The 22,467-nt window shown below is 40.1% G+C and overlaps 1 protein-coding gene across 1 annotated transcript; it reads right to left on the bottom strand.

Annotated features, from left to right (window-relative positions):
• Nucleotides 1-509: 509 nt before the first annotated feature.
• On the bottom strand, nt 510-13,076 carry LOC137255589 (uncharacterized). Its single transcript, XM_067793025.1, has 5 exons — nt 13,059-13,076; nt 6,415-7,514; nt 5,852-6,021; nt 3,494-5,578; nt 510-3,170 (listed from the first exon to the last, which is right to left on the bottom strand). The coding sequence occupies exons 2-5, from the start codon at nt 7,476-7,478 to the stop codon at nt 2,821-2,823; spliced, it is 3,669 nt and encodes a 1,222-aa protein (XP_067649126.1). The 5' UTR covers nt 7,479-7,514; nt 13,059-13,076; the 3' UTR covers nt 510-2,820.
• Between the last annotated feature and the right edge of the window lie 9,391 nt (nt 13,077-22,467).

Below are 22,467 nucleotides of genomic sequence, written 5' to 3' on the forward strand. Positions count from 1 at the left end.
GCAATCAGCTTCGAATTCTATCGTTTTGTTTTGCTTATTGCCTAACGTTGTATTCTGGCAAATTAAATCTGCTCGACGGTGTTCTGTAAAATATGTCGAGACCAGTTAATTCCGTAACCGACATCACAACCATTCATCTACGAAATCCGGATATAGTAACTGAGTTTAGTTTCACGCCGCCATTAGCACTACTCCAGCAATATCTCGGCGGGGCACACCACTAAATCTGGGAAATCGAACTCGGGTCTTCGTCGTGACGAGCAAACGCTTTACCCACAAGGCTATCCCACCGAGCCGTATATTTCAACAAGCATGAGCTGCCTGTCAGCAGTTCTGTAGCGAATGCCAACATAAACATTTGACAGTAGAATTAGAAATGTATTTCAGGAATATATACATGAAGCTCATGAGAAGTTTTTGTGATAAAAATATACACAAAACGAAACTTCACATCTATTGCATTCAAATCTTGAATAGTAACATTTGAATGTCAACGGTCAATGTAAATTAATACTATGTACCTTCAACGAGAACCTGATTAAAACTCTTGGGGTAAATGGAGCACGGAGGCTAGATATAATTTGAAACATTTAAGTTCTTCTTCGAGAATATTCAATGAGTTCAGCAGGAAATATCTCCACTACCCAAATGAAATCGATACCACCTACCCGGACCTCAAAGTAGAGTTAAAGAGTTCACAAACAACCTCGATTCCTTGTTAAACGACTGTTTCATAAAACACATTCAATCAAATCATTGCCTGTACGAAACCCGTGTCAGATAAACAGCTGCAGTAAGACAGTAAATACTTTTAAAATACCGGGCAAAGATAACGTTTTAATAAGAGATTCAGAACAAATTTATTTCAAGCAACATTTTAAAAAAAGAGTACGAGGAGTGTTTAAGGAAAAATGAAACTTCATTGTTATCATAGCAAATTTACAAATCCCCTCCCCCCCCCCCCCCCCATTTCTTCCCCGCAAGCCCCATCTCCCCTATGCTGATTCATATTTCCTGAGAACTTAGTATCCATACCATATGTTATGATTCATGTAAGATATTAATACATGTCTGTGTCATATTTTGGAATGGTACGATGGACTAGACTTTAGCGGAAAGAACAGACAATGTTTTTTTCACCTTTCAAACTCAAATGTTACACAGTAACGTGGTCCCGGGAAAAATATACGTGACAACACTAATGCGAATGCGTTTTGGTCGGGTAACAGTTGAAGGGAGGTAATCACCGCACAGCCGTAGTTTGGAATACAAAACACACATGAACGTCCTGGACGAATTAAAAATTTGAAAAAGACGTCCCAGGAACTGTACATAAATAAACAACAATCTACATATAACGTCACCATTGGTATAGGATCACTTATGGCCTTATAACCAGGGTTGCAAAATAACTGGGGAAGCCAGTGATAAAGAGCCTTACATAAATGAACAACGATCTACATGTAGTCTACCCGGTTATAACGTCATCTTGGTGTTATAAGCATGGTGGCAATATAACCAAGGAAGCAGATGATAAAAAAGCATTACTTCACTCCGTACACACACTGAGGATTCAGCTGATCAGACCAACCAACTTGCAAAGTCCGTCATTTGGCACAAAAAGTGGCATTACAAGGGGGCGGGAACATTTGTTCTGAGAAAGTGTGGCGGTGGCATTGGCATTTTAATGTAACATCCATGAAATCGGTGGAAATCCATACTAGCAAAAACTGACGTCATAACCGGATTGGTGTCATAACCAGGGGCATTATACATAGTGAACTGTACATTATAAGTTAAAGGGCATAATCTGCCCAGAATAAGCAGACAGCAATTAAAGTGAGGGATAAGTATCAATAAAACGCCCATTGGTACTAGACTACCTTATTATCTGTGCCTCAAAGTCCTATATTTGACATCACCTCTACCATTCATTATGTGACCATTCCTCCGTGACCGAGTCTGACCTATACCTAATCTTAATCTTTCAACCTCTGGTTCAATGATCTACCAATCCTTAATAATAAAAATATAAACAACGAAACAAAAACCTTGTCTCAGTGTTCAAACTGCGCAAAGTTTAAGAAGACATAAACATTTTCAGCGTATCCTTACCAAGACTGTATAGGTTAAATGCTCAGGAAAAGCAATGTTTTTAAGCGTTTGTCGTTTAACGCCACCTGGAGCGATATTCCAGGTGTATAACGGTGGTGAGTAGAAATCCATTGAGGACAAGGCAGTCTCAATACTGACATTATGCACAACAATTCCTGTTATCGAGAACATTAACAGGTAATCAAGTGTGTCTACCAACAACTGATGTCGTAACTCATAACCATCATCAGTTGTAAGGAACCAAATTTTCTTCAGGGAAGAGGGGAAAACATTTCACGTTTTATGTGTAGGTTAATATTGTTGTTATACAACTGACTATTTACACACTCTCCGCTGGTACATAAAAATGCATAATAATACGAAGAGGCACAATTTTCATTTCAAGAGGTTTGACTTACTCTACCAGGCTGTTTATGACACCATTTGACACGAAATGTGTGTATAAATGCTGAATCCTGGAATCTTATGCTTCTTACGTCAGAAACATCTTTATGACACCATTTGATATGTCTGTCTAAATCTAAACTGTCTATGTTATGTTTTTAATGTCAGGAACAATTTGAATTGTCCTACCTGTCAGCCTGTCTAAATTTCATTGGAAGTTATATCTGGCGCATTGGCAACAAATGTTTAAGTGGACTGTTCTTGGAAAAGTTGGTTTGTCGTTAAAGGCACTGCGGATTTGAAGTGCACAAATCTGACCCTTTAATAGACAGGCGGCGCCCTCCTGTGTATCAACAGATCCGGTTCTGTGGATTCTTCTTGTGACTTCAGTCTCATTCTGATGCATTCCATGATGTCAGCGCCATCTATCGTGAGCAGGATGAACACCCCTTCCCCAGTCTCGCAGTTTCTGCCAGCCTCAAACTTGAAAGATATTTCAGTGTGGCCAAACCGCCTGATTGACCGGAAGGACCACTCGAACAGTATTTCATGATTCCTCGTTCTCTTGATCATTATTGCTGACGCTGCAACCGACAGAATTAATGGTCCACGGAGTCCAACCCTGTATGCAGCCTGCCCGGAATTGTCCACGTAGCAATCAAAGTCGAAAACTGAAACAACGTACAAGACATAAGGCATTCTGACGCCAAGATCTGACGCGTCGTGGAAATCGCTGTATGTATGAAAAGTCAGATTTATGGATATCAACTTATATATTTGTGGACAACACAACGTCTCAGAGCGCATGCTAACTCCTTCATCAGTTTTTAACATTAACTCTGTATTAGTTGTAAGCAATGTGAATTTGGCTTTGGCCACGATGTTTCAGTTCCATAATTTCTTTTTCAGTGAAGGAACAAAATTATCATGTCAGTTTTATTGCTCTACAGCCGCTAGAGGAAAAAATACATTTACCAAAAAACCTTCAAAATACCGATTGTGTCTTGGAACTTTCTTCTGAAGCTGTCATCGATGCTGATGTCCAAGGGAGTCTTGTTATAGCATGTCCGAACTTTAGGTGAGGCCCCGCCATTCAAGAGAGTAATGCATGTCTGCAAATGTCCACCCCATGCTGCGCAATGAAGTGGAGTCAGCCCTTCATCATCCTTTACATCAAGATTGGCATTGTTGAACGTTAAGATCTTAACGACGTCTGACTCTCCACAAGACGCAGCCCAATGCAATGGAGTCCTGCACACCCAGTCAGGACTGTTGATGTCAGCTCCATTCTGCAGTAGGTGACAAACAACATCCATGTGGCCACCTTGACATGCGTAGTGGAGTGGTGTTGCGGCAACCCTTGGTCCCTTTTCATTGATGTCATAATCTCTTGATAGCAGAAGCTTCACGATTCCAAGTCGGCCTCTCTCTGATGCAATGTGAAGTGGCGTCGAACCGAGGATTACTATCTGCAGGACAAGCTTCTGTACACGTTCTGGATGGTCCGTCATTAGGTAGGGCAATGATGAATCAAGCTCGTACGTGGCATGGTCGGATCCCAGTGAATCCAACAGAAGTGACATTGCTTTGACATTTCCAGATAGAGCGCATCCTATGACAGCTTGACATCGTTCTCTCTTTGTGAAGAACAATTTCCCGAGGAAGATCTTACAAAGCTCCATTGATTTGTTCCATACCGTCCAATACAGGAACTTGCCACCATACATGACGTCAGAATTGTGGATTGTACATCTCGCTCCCAGTCTCTTGGAGAGTTTTGAAACTGGTCGTGCCACTCGCCCTTTACGCTTAAGGTACTCAAACAAGATCGTCACAAACTCAGGAAGTGCACATGCTTCATGCGCACAAACGAGTGCAAAATGCCCCGCTGATATTTCTTGCCCAAAACGTTTTGCCAACATTTGGAAGTGAGCTGGTGACAAATGGAGAAAAAAATGTGACCTGTCCCCTTCTGTAGGTCGTGAGGCCGTTCCGGATTCAGTTGATGGAATCAATCTGACTCTGTCGTAGATGAATCTCATTGTGCTGTGTTTCAGGACAAATTCAGAATCTCTCTCACCGATGATGTAGACTACAGCATCGTATATGACTGGATGAAGAAAGGAAACGGAATCTCCGTCCAATACTATAAAACTTCCAGTCAGTATCTTGAGAACTTGATAGATTTCTGACGGCTTTAATGTGGGATCCTTCACGTCTGCGTACTTCAAAGCAAGTTGGACGCTTTCCTTAAAATCGTCGTCAACATTCTTGTCATTTGAAAGCAGTGTGATGTCCAGTTTGTTCCTATAGATTGCAATCAAGAGCAAAGCAACAAACTTCATCTTGTCACTGAGGTACAGGGGCTCAAGAATATCCACCAGATACTTCACGGGCCATTGGAAGAAAAGTAATGGCTTTCCAGGCAGTTGTTGACTTACTGTAAAGAGCTGACATGTTTGTGGGAATGCATATGTACCGCAGTGAACGATGTCTTCTTTCTCTGCTCGATCGATTGTACGGCCACGCATCATTCCTTCCTTCGTGTGATTGTCTAACATGTTCATCATTTCCACATTCGTATAGCCACCCTCCTTTCCCAAGTCAACGATATACTCGCTACTGAAGATCGTGCTGTTATACTTTCCAAGAAATGGCAGTGCCTCTTTCAAGACATACGTCCTTGACGTACAAATAAAGAAAAATGATGGACTGCTGTACTGCTTTCTAGTTTGTTCATCCAAGATTCCTTCCAGCCTTTTAAGTATCTTCGTCCATAAGTCAATGTCATGGCCTTCATATTTATATGACCCAAACATGTCATCAATCAGGATGACGACATTTTCACACGGTTTGCGATCTGGAAAGTCTCCCGGGGTGTCAACAACAATTGGAGTTGCTCCTTCAGCAGTAATATCTCGGAGAATCTGAAAGGCCATGGCTGTCTTCCCCGTCCCTGGTCGACCAGTGATGATGATATGACCATCTCGTTTGAACTGAGCTTTGACTTGTTGGTATATATGTGTCTTTGAGTACACTCGTTGATCTCTTTTGATGTTGTTCATAAAGTCCATACTACCTTAAATTACAAAATTATTCAGAACATAACTAAGTAATAGTGACACATAAACACATGATTATAATATGCTTGAAATCATACGAAATACTTTAGTTTGATACGATCATTCTTACACTTATGGAAACCTGTATGGCATTTACAAAATAATTAGTTGTACATTGCTATCCAACTATACAAAGAACTACATTTAAATATAAAATTTTCACAGCATATCATGAGTCATTTTTAAAAATTTACGGTTATAATATACATCTTAAGATGCATTGTACTTACCTATGGACTCTGGCAGAGTGCCAATGCTGCGGCTGTGTCGCTGATGACCCACAGCATAGTTAGCGAAACTGGTTGAAATCAAATCATCAAACCAAGCTGGTGTGTGAATGGAAGTGGCCACCGATGAAAGAGTATCAATACTGCAGGAGCGAGACAAGACGCTCGACTGCCTGAAAGGTAAAGATGTCTTATTAATTCAAGTGGCAAAAACTAGTGCTTACCTAGTGTTGATGGGGTATGAATAGCGCAGGCGTAAGGTGCCACCCATTCGAGGTGGAAAGTATGTCCCTTGGATATATCAGGAACCTGCGTACGTGAGTTGGATTCATCGGCGTTAATTCTAAGTTTATCATATCATGCCCGTATTTGTGGGCTTAACAGTAGTGATAAACGTCTGAGGCATGCATCATTTCGGGAGTTACTCTCACTGTGAGACAACACTCGGAATCTATTCAAGTCGGCATTCAAGCATGCAACCAAGTATGTGCAGGATATTTTTGAATGAATGCGTGCAAGATAGCATTGCAATGAATATGTGCTAGACAATATTGTAATGAGAATACCTGTTTTCAAAATCAGACGTTTGCGTCACAGCAGTCGGCTGTACTTGAAGCGCATGACCACTTGAAGGTGTTCTTTCTGTCGCGACCGTACTGATATACAGGTTCCAATCCATGTCTTTCGATAACCCAGCACCAGTCTCACTTTGTCGGTCTTTCTTCATGTTGACATAAGTGTCTGAGAAGGATATTCCTGGGTCATTCAGCCCCATCGACTTGCAAGTTCGACAACAGCTCCTTGTTGGGTCTTGAGACGGTTTAAGGTTAGCACTCTGTTTGCGTTGGCAAGATAATCTACCAGCCATGGTCTGTGGCTGCATTTGGGTTGGCAGACATATCTTTTTGTCGTGTGACTTGGTATTTTCAGCCCTCTCGTTTCTGGTCATGTTGCAAAGGAAGCTGTCGCGCTGGTCAAGATTGATTTTATTCCTTGGAGGAATTCTTGGCGGTGTTTCTTCCATCGACAACGCTCTCTCAAAGCTAATATACTGACTATGAACCGTCCGAGGGGCGCTGATCGCTCTGCGATTCCCCACAGGTTCATATATGTTCTCTGACTGAATCGTTGACGTACAAGGGCGTGGTCGATTTCGGAACATTACTGGAGACAGTTCTGTTCTAGAGTTTGTTTGGGCCTTTCCAAGAGGTATTGACCTCGGCACCTCTGGCAGCAAGCATGGAGTATCATCAGCACTCATATTGATAACGTTTACCGAATATTTTCTATCATCTATCAGATTTGTTGAATTCTCATCAAACAAGTTGTTCTCGAAGCATATGGCTCTTTGTTTGGCAGTGCTTTTCACTGTGCTATAAATAGGCTCCTGGTGGTCAAAGTGTTCATCAAAGTACGTGTTCATCCCTTCACAAGGCACGGCTATACCCATAGTCTGGTTGATGTGGTTTCCAATGGAGCGCCTCAAGTTGCAGTTATGTGAAGACAAGTCGTGCAACAGCACTGGGTCGTCGCGATCCCAGGAATCCCTGCTATAAAGGCGGTTCAGACTCATGGTTTGTCCTGTAGGATCAATGCCTTTCCAATTCACGTAGACTCTATCCGTTTCCATGGCGACTGGCTGTAGGGACCCTGGTGTACCTTATGGCTGCAAAAAGTAGAGAAATACACTTAAAATAAGTAGAAACAAGAACATAGTCATGTACTTTACCTACTTACAAACTGGACAATAAACAGATACTGGGAAGGCAGTCTAAAGTCATAAATTGTGTATATGCTGAACCAAATTACTGGACACTTGTTGACTAGAATCCAAAAACACGATCGGCATGTCATGGTGACCTTTCATTAATTCACTATTTTGGCTCGTTATTGCAATATGCAGATTGCAGTATAACATTACAGACGTTTTTGACTGTTAGGTATAGGATGGTAATATCCTTAACTGATACCTGAATGTATATACTCAACCAAATAAGAAACTTGACACTTGTAAAACTGAATCCGACAGAGGAATGCTCTGTGCATTATTACGAAGAGGTGTGTGTCTCATTTCTATCATCAAGGTTGAAATACAGACGATAAGTAATGCATTGTTGCATAACTATGTTTGAAATATACTGAATGGTTTCCTTCTTGTTTAGCAATGTATGTCGTCAAGACAATGTGCATATAGCAACATGTCATTGCTGACTGTATGGACAAAGAATGTAATACTAATTACCATCTTCACAGTTTCACAGTTATCAACAATAATATTGTTGTCAAGTTTCTAATGTTCAGGATTATTGTCACTTGCATATATTGTACTTAAATTACCACGTGTGTTTTTAGAAGGAAATATTAACTGAAGGCTTTTCATATTTCATATTGCAGATATGTTAATCAATAGTATCATTTTTGTGGGCTCTGGTTTCGATTTCCTGGGTCACTGACAGCACTTTCCACTTCCTGGTTTTAACCTTGGAGTCTCTACTTACAACATACAAATAATCACTCTATCCTTAGTATACAGTTCAGATTAGGACAGACTACCAGGTGAAATCTCCGATTTTCAGCTAGAAATCACACAGTTGTCATAACTATATTTCCTTTCATGCCCAGTGGAATGTTTTTGGCGATAATCAGATATAATCAAGTTAATCAGAACAGATGAAGAAATCCATCATAAAGATTTTACATTTTAATGAACTTCTTTAATTTCTGTTTCAAGGCGTTGGGTGAGTCTGGTGGTTTAATGGGTTTGATTCCCAAAGAGTTCAATATGTTGGCCCTTGTCTCTCCCCAGAAGAGAAATTGCCCTGATACCACTAAACGTTACTTGAACCTATACTGTTAACTAGATCTTTAACGTCACGTAAATTGTAGAAACATTTACAAGTCTGTTGTGAATTCCGACAGAATATGCAGACTCAAATTCATATTTCGAATGCCCAGTTATTCCTGCAGTGAGCATTATCATATTTCACGACAGTAAACTGGGTATCAGCAGATACATCAGTCAATACTTAATAAAACATAACTTTGAAGTTTGAAGTGCAACGTACAGCTTGACAAGCTGTGATTGGCAGTGATCCTGCAGTGATAATCCAACGTCTAATATGTCGAGGCTGATGTTGCTTAGGATTGGTTTGTTGACATCGGCCCCACAAACGACTGCTGATACCTTGGTGAATAGATGACTGAGTTACGTTTTACGCCGCACTCAGCAATACTTCAGTTATGTGGCGGTGGACTGTACGTAATCAAGTCTGGACCAGAAAATTAGTGATCAACAACATGAGCATCGATCTGCGCAATTGGGAACCGATGATGACATGTGTCAACCCAGTCAGCGAGCCTGACCTCCTGATCCTGTTAGTCGTCTCTTACTACAAGCATAGTCGCCTTTTGCGGTAAGCATGGGTTGCTGAAGGCCTATTCTACCCCGACCTTCACTAGTCCTGGTGAACGGGTGACGTGTGACGGCAGACTGAGACTCCTCAGCCTCAACTCATCCAGTGTTTCCATTTACAGCAGGTATTATCTTTTGCTTTAAACAAGATGCATGCGCTTTTGGAAAACATGCATCTTGTTTTTCTGAAAAGGTTAGCTTCTTTTGAAAAGTTAAATCAGAAATGATTGTTATATGGTCACATGATTGTCACTGTTAACAAGTGAAATCTAAATGTAAAAGTCTTGTATAAGCACAACAGGAATAGTTATTTTGATTTTAAAAGCGGCTTCATCATATCTGTAACACTATTTCCTTTACTTGTACATGCAAATGATAATGACATCCCTAAAACACTTACCAGCTGAAACTTGTGGATTGGTCTTCCCAATTAGTTCAGCCTTTCCACAGCTTCACATCTTAGTTTTGAAATAGGCTGGTGCTTAACCTTTTATAACCTCTGCTTAACCTCTGTATAAAAGCCAAAAGGCCTTAAGTAGGCAAAGGACTGCTCAGGATTCCTCAGGACAGAAAATGTATATTACTAACCACCGTTTTGTGACATTTACATGTAAATTGACATTTTCAAACGTAAACGTGCATTAACGTTTCCGAGAACTGTGCATTCGTTTCTTGCACAGAACCAAGCATTATAATGGCGCAATTGTAACAAGTTTAACCCCATGTAGAATTGGACTTTAATGCTTGAAATCGTCCGCAAATGGGTGAAGTGGCTCTATGTTTTGCATCTCCAAAACGGCAGAATGTTCAACAACGGGAAATCAGAAATCGTTCAACAAAAGACTCCATTCTAACTCATACTTTCAGCTCACATCAGCAAGCGCCGTTGAGCAGTGATGTTTAATCTGGAAGCCCGGCGCTATACAAATCAATTATCATTCATTCATTCATTCATTCATTCATTCATTCAACTGCTACAAATGAGTTCTTCACAGAAACTAAACGGTATCGTTGTGCGTCTTTTGAGCCTACAATTAAACTAATACATGTAACAAGCTCGAATGACGAGTTTAATGAAATTTGCTAAAATAGCACATTCTCGGATGGTGAAGCTTTACTGCACTCTTAAAAAAAAGTCTTCCAGTTTGACGACATGTCATTTATACTTTTGCCACAGACATCTCACTGACTTCCGTGTGATGTCACCAAATCTCCGTTACCTCGGACAAAGTGTAAATGGTTTCACTAACCTAATTAGTCATATTATCTAAGCTCCCGTAATCTATAAACACAGTAAATACGACAACAGTTATCTTTGAAAAACAACAACAAAATTGTGTTTGAGTTGTTATAAAATGGCTCGTTTGAGAGTAGTTCAGACAGATGGACGCAATAGTTCAAGAATCAGCACAATAACCTCATACAGAGCATGTTTTACTTGATGAAAAACAAAACATCCAGTGTAGGTCAGAACAAAAATCGTCTTCCCCTGTATTTCTTCTTCATGTGTAGGACCGCGATCTGTAAATAGTGGAGCCAGAAAAAAGACAATCCAGTGATTGATATAACGATCCACAATAAACAGTGGTTTAGGATGATAAACGCTATGAATCAAATTACCAAGCACCGATCTTGTTTTACTTATAAGGAGGACTGGCTTGCTGGAAAACAGACAAGGGAATATCTTCATGTGAAGACTTAAATGACTTCGGGTCACGATATGAGTGCTAATTGTGTACAATTGCTAGTAGTGAAATGAACATAGCCTCAGATGGAATGTTGGCGAAGGTGCCATTAAGCGATACGTTAATAACACGGGGCACTACCTGTTTATACGTGAATTACTCAAATCGTGCCTGAAGTCAGCATTGAATCACCAGCACGAGAAACTGTTATTGTTTCACCAACATCATGGTCACTGAACTTCACTTATCGGTATGACCTGTTGACCTGACGTGGTATCGCCCCAAGCAGCGCTTGCTCACTCATGGTACCGAGAGGAAGGGATAAGCGTGTTTGTGTCTTACGGGCGGATTTAACTTTTACATATAAATCTATTTTATGACAAAACATCTTGAATTCGGGGGAACTTTACACCTTTTCTCCCATGGAAATTCAAAACTGTGAAACGCTCATGCAGATTTTGAGTCAAAGTTGCATTTTCGAAGGAGTATAAAACTGAAAAGAATATTAAGACAGGGTCGTATTTTGGGTTGGACGGTATATGAAAAACAAGAATATTTTTATATGTGGCCTTATCATCCCTTATTAACTTTCTAGCCATGAACCATAATGAACATTATGACATTCTTCTAATTCTGATGAAATTTGACTTTTAACAAGAGAGAAAGTTTTATTGATATACAACTTAATAATGTATATAATCTGTCACGTCGCTCTACGCAATTACACAAAAAGGTGTTATCCATAAAGGCGCATGGCTTGTTATTGACTGACCAACTTCTAAAGTTCCAACAAACAATGATGTACTCATTCCTTGCTTGATAACGGGATTAGCATAAATGGAACGTGTACTGTAAATACGTATATCCATGGAACCATTTCTGAACGCTTCCCAAAGACTGCAAATTAGGTGATACAGTATACAACGTTACATCAACATTTGACCCCCATTTCGTACAATCAGAAATAAGGAAATTATTTATTTTCAAGGAATACATCGACAATTCCTGTGCTTAAAAACGCAAAGAAGCTCTTCATATTATGATGACGGTGGAAAATTCCTCAAAATCAGGGCTAATGACTGAGCTATTCATTATTGTTGGATTGATATATGTAGATGGAGACAAAGGGTAAAGGCAAGATATTCTTGTGGAGGACAAAATCGGTACTCTATTATGACTGGGAGGTTTGTTCTTGTACCGTTGTCAAGCACGTGTACACATGAATGAATCTCTGAAAACACGCTTGATTGACAACGGGCCTGCACAGGAACGTTGCATCGTAATAGAAAAAAAACAGGTAATGTTTTATATTGCCATTAATGGTCCAATACGTTTACAAAGTGGTGTACATGAGAGACACTGACGTAAATTGAAAACTTTATACTTAGTCATATCACAAGCTACACCAAACATCCAACACCAGGGGTTCATGGATAACGATGTTCAACTGCCATAGAAGCTAGTTAAGTCATGACTTATGAAACTTAAGTCTCCAGTGACTTCACTCACTGAAAGTGAAACATTACCAGGGAAGTGTGTATTCTTTGTGAGCTATAGACCTATTTTGTATAGATACACTGACTCAAATCTCTCCAGGCGCTTCATTGTCTGACCCAAACCTCTAACTCTCTAACAGTGTCCACATGTTCATGTACTCTAGTTATTACCAACGACGGTTCATTATGAGTGAATAGAGGCGAAAATCTATTAGAAATTTCTGCGAAAAGAGGAGCTGATTGTACAATTGTGACGATATCATGAGCCGATATTTGTTTCAGCGATGTTACAGCTGTAACAGAGCATGTATTTATGGTTTATAAACCCCAAGTGATAAATTGCATGAAAGGTTGTAATATAACGTTTATTGTACAACTTACCTTAATTAAGTCAGCATAAAAACCACGTATCCCTACATGGTGAGAGTCTTAGAAATTAAATCTGCGAATTTATAACGGTAAAGAGAATGAAACTGAAATTCTACACTATGATGACACGAAAGTTGTTATTAAATGGTCAAATCAGAAGCGAACAACCCGGTGAGTTAAGGAATCGATTGATTTTTACCCGTATTTTAACAGTATGATGAAACATCAACAGTAAAATGTTATCTCACCGTCTCTGTTAGTCCCGGCATTTGAGTATGAGGTAATGTTTTTTCTGCTTGTCTTTTTCAGAGGGAGCCTAGTTTCGCTTTCCGTGCGACCGGGCTGTTTATCGCTGTGAGATAATTTCCTTGTGAAAAAGTCACGTGAACAAAATGGCTGTAATTTTACATGTAAACTCTTTCACTCGACAGAGTGTTTACAGCATGTATATAAAACATTTCTGAAAAATTGATTCGAAGAGAAGCAAACTCATAAAGTGCATTCAGAGACGTTTCTTATTGTAAAACGACGTTGAGATATGAGTGAGTGAGTTTAGTTTTACTCCGCTTCTAGCAATGAGCTTTTAGCATGGGACACCAGAAATGGGATTTACACATTGTACGCATATATGGGGAATCGAACCCGGGCCTGCGGCATGACGAGCGAACACTGCAACTGCTGGACTACGTCGTCGCGCGGCGTGAACTTTGATTGGTTAGTTTCAGCGATAACCTGATGCAAAAATATTTGCCACGTTGCAGAAAAGAATGTGCTGTCATACTGACGATGGTTTCATATCGATTTATTATGATCTAGTATTGAAAAAACATATGGTATTCAAGGCCGTCTACTAAAGTGATTACAACAGACTTTGGACCATGAAAAGGAAGGTCGCCTTTAATCCAAGCAAACCAGAATGAAAAAAAACGGTTCAGGAGAAAAGTTGATAATGTATTGTGCCTGATCACCATAGGTCCATCCAATAAGTAGCCAGACACAAGTATTTGTGCCTGATCAACATAGGTCCATCCAATAAGTAGCCAGTCACAAGTATTTGTGCCTGATCACCATAGGTCCATCCAATAAGTAGCCAGTCACAAGTATTTGTGCCTGAGCAACATATGTCCATCCAATAAGTAGCCAGTCACAAGTATATGTTCCTGATCAACATATGTCCATCCAATAAGTAGCCAGTCACAAGTATATGTTCCTGATCAACATAGGTCCATCCAATAAGTAGCCAGTCACAAGTATTTGTGCCTGATCAACATATGTCCATCCAATAAGTAGCCAGTCACAAGTATTTGTGCCTGATCACCATAGGTCCATCCAATAAGTAGCCAGTCACAAGTATTTGTGCCTGATCACCATATGTCCATCCAATAAGTAGCCAGTCACAAGTATTTGTTCCTGATCAACACATGTCCATCCAATAAGTAGCCAGTCACAAGTATATGTTCCTGATCAACATATGTCCATCCAATAAGTAGCCAGTCACAAGTATTTGTGCCTGATCAACATAGGTCCATCCAATAAGTAGCCAGTCACAAGTATATGTGCCTGATCAACATATGTCCATCCAATAAGTAGCCAGTCACAAGTATATGTTCCTGATCAACATATGTCCATCCAATAAGTAGCCAGTCACAAGTATATGTTCCTGATCAACATATGTCCATCCAATAAGTAGCCAGTCACAAGTATATGTTCCTGATCAACACATGTCCATCCAATAAGTAGCCAGTCACAAGTATATGTTCCTGATCAACATAGGTCCATCCAATAAGTAGCCAGTCACAAGTATATGTTCCTGATCAACATATGTCCATCCAATAAGTAGCCAGTCACAAGTATTTGTGCCTGATCAACATAGGTCCATCCAATAAGTAGCCAGTCACAAGTATTTGTGCCTGATCAACATAGGTCCATCCAATAAGTAGCCAGTCACAAGTATTTGTGCCTGATCACCATAGGTCCATCCAATAAGTAGCCAGTCACAAGTATTTGTTCCTGATCAACACATGTCCATCCAATAAGTAGCCAGTCACAAGTATATGTTCCTGATCAACATATGTCCATCCAATAAGTAGCCAGTCACAAGTATTTGTGCCTGATCAACATAGGTCCATCCAATAAGTAGCCAGTCACAAGTATTTGTGCCTGATCAACATAGGTCCATCCAATAAGTAGCCAGTCACAAGTATTTGTGCCTGATCAACATAGGTCCATCCAATAAGTAGCCAGTCACAAGTATTTGTGCCTGATCAACATAGGTCCATCCAATAAGTAGCCAGTCACAAGTATATGTTCCTGATCAACATATGTCCATCCAATAAGTAGCCAGTCACAAGTATTTGTGCCTGATCAACATAGGTCCATCCAATAAGTAGCCAGTCACAAGTATTTGTGTTTGATCAACATATGTCCATCCAATAAGTAGCCAGTCACAAGTATATGTTCCTGATCAACATAGGTCCATCCAATAAGTAGCCAGTCACAAGTATATGTTCCTGATCAACATAGGTCCATCCAATAAGTAGCCAGTCACAAGTATATGTTCCTGATCAACATATGTCCATCCAATAAGTAGCCAGTCACAAGTATTTGTGCCTGATCAACATAGGTCCATCCAATAAGTAGCCAGTCACAAGTATATGTTCCTGATCAACATATGTCCATCCAATAAGTAGCCAGTCACAAGTATTTGTGCCTGATCAACATAGGTCCATCCAATAAGTAGCCAGTCACAAGTATTTGTGCCTGATCAACATATGTCCATCCAATAAGTAGCCAGTCACAAGTATTTGTGCCTGATCAACATATGTCCATCCAATAAGTAGCCAGTCACAAGTATATGTTCCTGATCAACATAGGTCCATCCAATAAGTAGCCAGTCACAAGTATTTGTGCCTGATCAACATATGTCCATCCAATAAGTAGCTAGTCACAAGTATATGTTCCTGATCAACATATGTCCATCCAATAAGTAGCCAGTCACAAGTATTTGTGCCTGATCAACATATGTCCATCCAATAAGTAGCCAGTCACAAGTATATGTTCCTGATCAACATAGGTCCATCCAATAAGTAGCCAGTCACAAGTATTTGTGCCTGATCAACATATGTCCATCCAATAAGTAGCTAGTCACAAGTATATGTTCCTGATCAACATATGTCCATCCAATAAGTAGCCAGTCACAAGTGTTTGTGCCTGATCAACATATGTCCATCCAATAAGTAGCCAGTCACAAGTATTTGTGCCTGATCAACATAGGTCCATCCAATAAGTAGCCAGTCACAAGTATTTGTGCCTGATCAACATATGTCCATCCAATAAGTAGCCAGTCACAAGTATTTGTGCCTGATCAACATAGGTCCATCCAATAAGTAGCCAGTCACAAGTATATGTTCCTGATCAACATAGGTCCATCCAATAAGTAGCCAGTCACAAGTATTTGTGCCTGATCAACATATGTCCATCCAATAAGTAGCTAGTCACAAGTATATGTTCCTGATCAACATAGGTCCATCCAATAAGTAGCCAGTCACAAGTATTTGTGCCTGATCAACATAGGTCCATCCAATAAGTAGCCAGTCACAAGTATATGTTCCTGATCAACATATGTCCATCCAATAAGTAGCCAGTCACAAGTATTTGTGCCTGATCAACATATGTCCATCCAATAAGTAGCCAGTCACAAGTATTTGTGCCTGATCAACATATGTCCATCCAATAAGTAGCCAGTCACAAGTATTTGTGCCTGATCAACATATGTCCATCCAATAAGTAGCCAGTCACAAGTATATGTTCCTGATCAACATAGGTCCATCCAATAAGTAGCCAGTCACAAGTATTTGTGCCTGATCAACATAGGTCCATCCAATAAGTAGCCAGTCACAAGTACATGTTCCTGATCAACATAGGTCCATCCAATAAGTAGCCAGTCACAAGTATTTGTGCCTGATCAACATAGGTCCATCCAATAAGTAGCCAGTCACAAGTATATGTTCCTGATCAACATATGTCCATCCAATAAGTAGCCAGTCACAAGTATTTGTGCCTGATCAACATAGGTCCATCCAATAAGTAGCCAGTCACAAGTATATGTTCCTGATCAACATAGGTCCATCCAATAAGTAGCCAGTCACAAGTATATGTTCCTGATCAACATATGTCCATCCAATAAGTAGCCAGTCACAAGTATTTGTGCCTGATCAACATATGTCCATCCAATAAGTAGCCAGTCACAAGTATTTGTGCCTGATCAACATAGGTCCATCCAATAAGTAGCCAGTCACAAGTATATGTTCCTGATCAACATAGGTCCATCCAATAAGTAGCCAGTCACAAGTATTTGTGCCTGATCAACATATGTCCATCCAATAAGTAGCCAGTCACAAGTATTTGTGCCTGATCAACATAGGTCCATCCAATAAGTAGCCAGTCACAAGTATATGTTCCTGATCAACATAAGTCCATCCAATAAGTAGCCAGTCACAAGTATTTGTGCCTGATCAACATATGTCCATCCAATAAGTAGCCAGTCACAAGTATTTGTGCCTGATCAACATAGGTCCATCCAATAAGTAGCCAGTCACAAGTATATGTTCCTGATCAACATAGGTCCATCCAATAAGTAGCCAGTCACAAGTATATGTTCCTGATCAACATATGTCCATCCAATATGTAGCCAGTCACAAGTATTTGTGCCTGATCAACATATGTCCATCCAATAAATAGCCAGTCACAAGTACTTGTGCCTGATCAACATAGGTCCATCCAATAAGTAGCCAGTCACAAGTATATGTTCCTGATCAACATAGGTCCATCCAATAAGTAGCCAGTCACAAGTATTTGTGCCTGATCAACATATGTCCATCCAATAAGTAGCTAGTCACAAGTATATGTTCCTGATCAACATAGGTCCATCCAATAAGTAGCCAGTCACAAGTATTTGTGCCTGATCAACATAGGTCCATCCAATAAGTAGCCAGTCACAAGTATATGTTCCTGATCAACATATGTCCATCCAATAAGTAGCCAGTCACAAGTATTTGTGCCTGATCAACATATGTCCATCCAATAAGTAGCCAGTCACAAGTATTTGTGCCTGATCAACATATGTCCATCCAATAAGTAGCCAGTCACAAGTATTTGTGCCTGATCAACATATGTCCATCCAATAAGTAGCCAGTCACAAGTATATGTTCCTGATCAACATAGGTCCATCCAATAAGTAGCCAGTCACAAGTATTTGTGCCTGATCAACATAGGTCCATCCAATAAGTAGCCAGTCACAAGTACATGTTCCTGATCAACATAGGTCCATCCAATAAGTAGCCAGTCACAAGTATTTGTGCCTGATCAACATAGGTCCATCCAATAAGTAGCCAGTCACAAGTATATGTTCCTGATCGACATATGTCCATCCAATAAGTAGCCAGTCACAAGTATTTGTGCCTGATCAACATAGGTCCATCCAATAAGTAGCCAGTCACAAGTATATGTTCCTGATCAACATAGGTCCATCCAATAAGTAGCCAGTCACAAGTATATGTTCCTGATCAACATATGTCCATCCAATAAGTAGCCAGTCACAAGTATTTGTGCCTGATCAACATATGTCCATCCAATAAGTAGCCAGTCACAAGTATTTGTGCCTGATCAACATAGGTCCATCCAATAAGTAGCCAGTCACAAGTATATGTTCCTGATCAACATAGGTCCATCCAATAAGTAGCCAGTCACAAGTATTTGTGCCTGATCAACATATGTCCATCCAATAAGTAGCCAGTCACAAGTATTTGTGCCTGATCAACATAGGTCCATCCAATAAGTAGCCAGTCACAAGTATATGTTCCTGATCAACATAGGTCCATCCAATAAGTAGCCAGTCACAAGTATTTGTGCCTGATCAACATATGTCCATCCAATAAGTAGCCAGTCACAAGTATTTGTGCCTGATCAACATAGGTCCATCCAATAAGTAGCCAGTCACAAGTATATGTTCCTGATCAACACAGGTCCATCCAATAAGTAGCCAGTCACAAGTATATGTTCCTGATCAACATATGTCCATCCAATATGTAGCCAGTCACAAGTATTTGTGCCTGATCAACATATGTCCATCCAATAAATAGCCAGTCACAAGTACTTGTGCCTGATCAACATAGGTCCATCCAATAAGTAGCCAGTCACAAGTATATGTTCCTGATCAACATAGGTCCATCCAATAAGTAGCCAGTCACAAGTATTTGTGCCTGATCAACATATGTCCATCCAATAAGTAGCCAGTCACAAGTATTTGTGCCTGATCAACATATGTCCATCCAATAAGTAGCCAGTCACAAGTATATGTGCCTGATCAACATAGGTCCATCCAATAAGTAGCCAGTCACAAGTATTTGTGCCTGATCAACATAGGTCCATCCAATAAGTAGCCAGTCACAAGTATTTGTGCCTGATCAACATATGTCCATCCAATAAGTAGCCAGTCACAAGTATATGTTCCTGATCAACATAGGTCCATCCAATAAGTAGGCAGTCACAAGTATATGTTCCTGATCAACATATGTCCATCCAATAAGTAGCCAGTCACAAGTATTTGTGCCTGATCAACATAGGTCCATCCAATAAGTAGCCAGTCACAAGTATATCTTCCTGATCAACATAGGTCCATCCAATAAGTAGCCAGTCACAAGTATATGTTCCTGATCAACATATGTCCATCCAATAAGTAGCCAGTCACAAGTATTTGTGCCTGATCAACATAGGTCCATCCAATAAGTAGCCAGTCACAAGTATTTGTGCCTGATCAACATAGGTCCATCCAATAAGTAGCCAGTCACAAGTATTTGTGCCTGATCAACATAGGTCCATCCAATAAGTAGCCAGTCACAAGTATTTGTGCCTGATCAACATAGGTCCATCCAATAAGTAGCCAGTCACAAGTATATGTTCCTGATCAACATAGGTCCATCCAATAAGTAGCCAGTCACAAGTATTTGTGCCTGATCAACATATGTCCATCCAATAAGTAGCCAGTCACAAGTATTTGTGCCTGATCAACATATGTCCATCCAATAAGTAGCCAGTCACAAGTATTTGTGCCTGATCAACATAGGTCCATCCAATAAGTAGCCAGTCACAAGTATTTGTGCCTGATCAACATATGTCCATCCAATAAGTAGCCAGTCACAAGTATTTGTGCCTGATCAACATATGTCCATCCAATAAGTAGCCAGTCACAAGTATATGTTCCTGATCAACATAGGTCCATCCAATAAGTAGCCAGTCACAAGTATATGTTCCTGATCAACATAGGTCCATCCAATAAGTAGCCAGTCACAAGTATATGTTCCTGATCAACATAGGTCCATCCAATAAGTAGCTAGTCACAAGTATATGTTCCTGATCAACATAGGTCCATCCAATAAGTAGCCAGTCACAAGTATATGTGCCTGATCAACATATGTCCATCCAATAAGTAGCCAGTCACAAGTATATGTTCCTGATCAACATAGGTCCATCCAATAAGTAGCCAGTCACAAGTATATGTTCCTGATCAACATAGGTCCATCCAATAAGTAGCTAGTCACAAGTATATGTTCCTGATCAACATAGGTCCATCCAATAAGTAGCCAGTCACAAGTATATGTTCCTGATCAACATAGGTCCATCCAATAAGTAGCCAGTCACAAGTATATGTTCCTGATCAACATAGGTCCATCCAATAAGTAGCCAGTCACAAGTATATGTTCCTGATCAACATAGGTCCATCCAATAAGTAGCTAGTCACAAGTATATGTTCCTGATCAACATAGGTCCATCCAATAAGTAGCCAGTCACAAGTATATGTGCCTGATCAACATATGTCCATCCAATAAGTAGCCAGTCACAAGTATATGTTCCTGATCAACATAGGTCCATCCAATAAGTAGCCAGTCACAAGTATATGTTCCTGATCAACATAGGTCCATCCAATAAGTAGCTAGTCACAAGTATATGTTCCTGATCAACATAGGTCCATCCAATAAGTAGCCAGTCACAAGTATATGTTCCTGATCAACATATGTCCATCCAATAAGTAGCCAGTCACAAGTATATGTTCCTGATCAACATAGGTCCATCCAATAAGTAGCCAGTCACAAGTATTTGTGCCTGATCAACATATGTCCATCCAATAAGTAGCCAGTCACAAGTATTTGTTCCTGATCACCATAGGTCCATCCAATAAGTAGCCAGTCACAAGTATTTGTTCCTGATCACCATAGGTCCATCCAATAAGTAGCCAGTCACAAGTATATGTGCCTGATCAACATAGGTCCATCCAATAAGTAGCCAGTCACAAGTATTTGTGCCTGATCAACATAGGTCCATCCAATAAGTAGCCAGTCACAAGTATATGTTCCTGATCAACATAGGTCCATCCAATAAGTAGCCAGTCACAAGTATTTGTGCCTGATCAACATATGTCCATCCAATAAGTAGCCAGTCACAAGTATTTGTTCCTGATCACCATAGGTCCATCCAATAAGTAGCCAGTCACAAGTATTTGTTCCTGATCACCATAGGTCCATCCAATAAGTAGCCAGTCACAAGTATATGTGCCTGATCACCATAGGTCCATCCAATAAGTAGCCAGTCACAAGTATTTGTGCCTGATCAACATAGGTCCATCCAATAAGTAGCCAGTCACAAGTATTTGTGCCTGATCAACATAGGTCCATCCAATAAGTAGCCAGTCACAAGTATTTGTGCCTGATCAACATATGTCCATCCAATAAGTAGCCAGTCACAAGTATTTGTGCCTGATCAACATATGTCCATCCAATAAGTAGCCAGTCACAAGTATATGTGCCTGATCAACATAGGTCCATCCAATAAGTAGCCAGTCACAAGTATTTGTGCCTGATCAACATATGTCCATCCAATAAGTAGCCAGTCACAAGTATTTGTGCCTGATCAACATATGTCCATCCAATAAGTAGCCAGTCACAAGTATATGTTCCTGATCAACATAGGTCCATCCAATAAGTAGCCAGTCACAAGTATATGTTCCTGATCAACATAGGTCCATCCAATAAGTAGCCAGTCACAAGTATATGTTCCTGATCAACATAGGTCCATCCAATAAGTAGCTAGTCACAAGTATATGTTCCTGATCAACATAGGTCCATTCAATAAGTAGCCAGTCACAAGTATATGTGCCTGATCAACATATGTCCATCCAATAAGTAGCCAGTCACAAGTATTTGTGCCTGATCAACATAGGTCCATCCAATAAGTAGCCAGTCACAAGTATATGTTCCTGATCAACATATGTCCATCCAATAAGTAGCTAGTCACAAGTATATGTTCCTGATCAACATATGTCCATCCAATAAGTAGCCAGTCACAAGTATTTGTGCCTGATCAACATATGTCCATCCAATAAGTAGCCAGTCACAAGTATATGTTCCTGATCAACATATGTCCATCCAATAAGTAGCTAGTCACAAGTATATGTTCCTGATCAACATATGTCCATCCAATAAGTAGCCAGTCACAAGTATATGTTCCTGATCAACATATGTCCATCCAATAAGTAGCTAGTCACAAGTATATGTTCCTGATCAACATATGTCCATCCAATAAGTAGCCAGTCACAAGTATTTG

This window comes from Haliotis asinina, chromosome 11 (assembly GCF_037392515.1).
Source record: "Haliotis asinina isolate JCU_RB_2024 chromosome 11, JCU_Hal_asi_v2, whole genome shotgun sequence".
NCBI classification, from domain to species: domain Eukaryota; kingdom Metazoa; phylum Mollusca; class Gastropoda; order Lepetellida; family Haliotidae; genus Haliotis; species Haliotis asinina.